Consider the following 1,971-nt stretch of genomic DNA (forward strand, 5'->3'; position numbering starts at 1 on the left):
GGCGGTGCCGCAGCTGGTGCTCATTGTGCGCGAGGGCTCCTCCCGCTCGGCGGTCTCTCACTACATTTTTCTGCTGGCCCTGTACCGCGCCTTCTATCTGGGCAACTGGGCGCAGCGCTACCGTCGCGAGCCCTACTACTGGCAGCCGCAGGCGTGGACGTCGGGCGCCGTGCAGACGCTCTTGTATGTGCCCTTCTTCATCGTCTACTGCCGCGCGAAGCTCTGCTGCCTTCGCCCGCATGCTCGCGTGCAGCTCACGGAGATTCGCTCGTTGCTGCGTGGCGGCGACGAAACCGGCGGCGGCGCGGCTGAGGGCACGGCGGACGGCGTCGTCGGGGGTGCCGTCGTGTCAGGTCCAGCGCTGGAGCATTGCAAGTTCCGCTGCCCTTCGTGCGGTACCGACATTTTGGACATGCTGCGGCCGGGCCGGCTGAGCACGGTGCGCTGCAAGTGCGGTGAGGCCTTCCAGGTTAACCTCGAGCCGCAGGCCAAGCCCGCCGCCGCCGCCGGCGCGAAGAAGAAGAAGAAGGCGGGCTCCGGCTCGCGGAGCGTCCGTGGCAGCCCGGGCGAACTGCGCCAAGCAGCACTTGAGTCGGTGCCTGAATGATCCTCTGAAATCCTCTCGCCGTTTCTGAGTTCTTTGTCGTCGACTCTGCCTAAAGTCTGGGCAGGTTACTCAGGACACGATCCCGGCGTGAACACAACTAACTGACGGATCCGCTCCTGACAGCTCTGGGCCGGCGCGGGGCCCCCAGAGGGTGTCCATGCGGGGGGGAGATGGGGTCCCATGGCCCGCCGCAGGCGCCGATTTTTTCGGATTGTTTTTCTTTTTTCGCGGTTTTTTACTTGTTTTCATGGGAATTCGGCGTACTTGCGGCCATGCTATCACGCCTTGCGACAGCCTGTCGGCGCAGCTGACCGTGCCATGATGCACAATTGATCACCTGCATAGCTCGCGGCCTTAGTATCAAGCATTCAGTGACGACCTGATCGTACGGCCAGTAGGAAGGTGTCCTTCCATCGTGTGCACGCTTCTGGCGCAATGCGCGTCACCTCGGATTGGCTGCTGGCACTCTCGAGGCTATGCCTACACAGCCTCGCGCGCATGGGCAGTCAAGAGGGACCATGCACCTTCTCAGGACAGCGCCGGTGCCTCTCTCTTGGACCGGCAAACTTGGTGGTATCGTGTCACCAATGTGGGACCAGTGCGGCATCGCGCCATCGACAGCTCTGCAAACTGCGCCTCACCACTGACCGGGAAGGCCGCCAAGTGGGCCAGCACAGGTCGCACATTGTGGCAGCAGTCAGCAGTGCATGGCTGATAGCTAGAGCAGCAGCGTCAGGGTCGCAGGGTCGGATCGTGTCAAGCCTCTCGCCCGGCCGGCCGCGTGCAGACGTCGGCCTGTCTGCTGTCTGGAGTGATCTGTCGGCGGTCAGTACGACCGATCAGGTCGGAGTTTTCTGATGGTTGGAGGGTCTATCTGTATGTACTCCTCGAGATCTCTCCAAATCTGCCCTCTGATCAACCGTGATCATTCGGGAAGTCGGTGCTCATAGAGACTCATAGAGCCGGAGCCCCGTTTCCGCACTGCGGCGCGGCGCACGGTGCCTCCGGGGGGCCCCGCGCCGGCCCAGAGCCTGACAGTCGCACGCGCCGCGCTGCGGGGCGTGCGACTGTCTTTGTTTGAAGTAAAAAGTCGAATCAGAGCGGTGTCGGCGTTGTCCTGAGTTTTCTCCCCCGGACCGCCCGTCCGGCACCGCTCCGGGACGCACGCCGGCGAAGCACCATCAAGCTGCTGTACGGCCCCGGAATCGCCTCCCCTGGCTTAGCTAAAGTGAGAGTTATTGTGCACATGGTTAGTCTCTACAATATATACACTGACACTGAACCTCCCAGAGCTCGTCCCGGTCCGCCACGCCCACGGCCATCCTCGGCCTCCGGAGGGCCCCGGCCGCGGCGCGGTGCGGCGG

The 1,971-nt window shown here is 63.4% G+C and overlaps 1 protein-coding gene across 1 annotated transcript; it reads left to right on the forward strand.

Annotated features, from left to right (window-relative positions):
- Positions 1-13: 13 nt before the first annotated feature.
- EMIHUDRAFT_255420 (hypothetical protein) lies at positions 14-660 on the forward strand (the record flags this gene model as incomplete). The annotated part of the gene is made up of 2 exons (XM_005773131.1): positions 14-469; positions 637-660. Coding segments are annotated over 2 exons (480 nt in total), but the record flags the coding sequence as incomplete, so codon positions are not given.
- Between the last annotated feature and the right edge of the window lie 1,311 nt (positions 661-1,971).

This window comes from Emiliania huxleyi, assembly GCF_000372725.1.
Source record: "Emiliania huxleyi CCMP1516 unplaced genomic scaffold EMIHUscaffold_3444, whole genome shotgun sequence".
NCBI lineage: Eukaryota > Haptophyta > Isochrysidales > Noelaerhabdaceae > Emiliania > Emiliania huxleyi.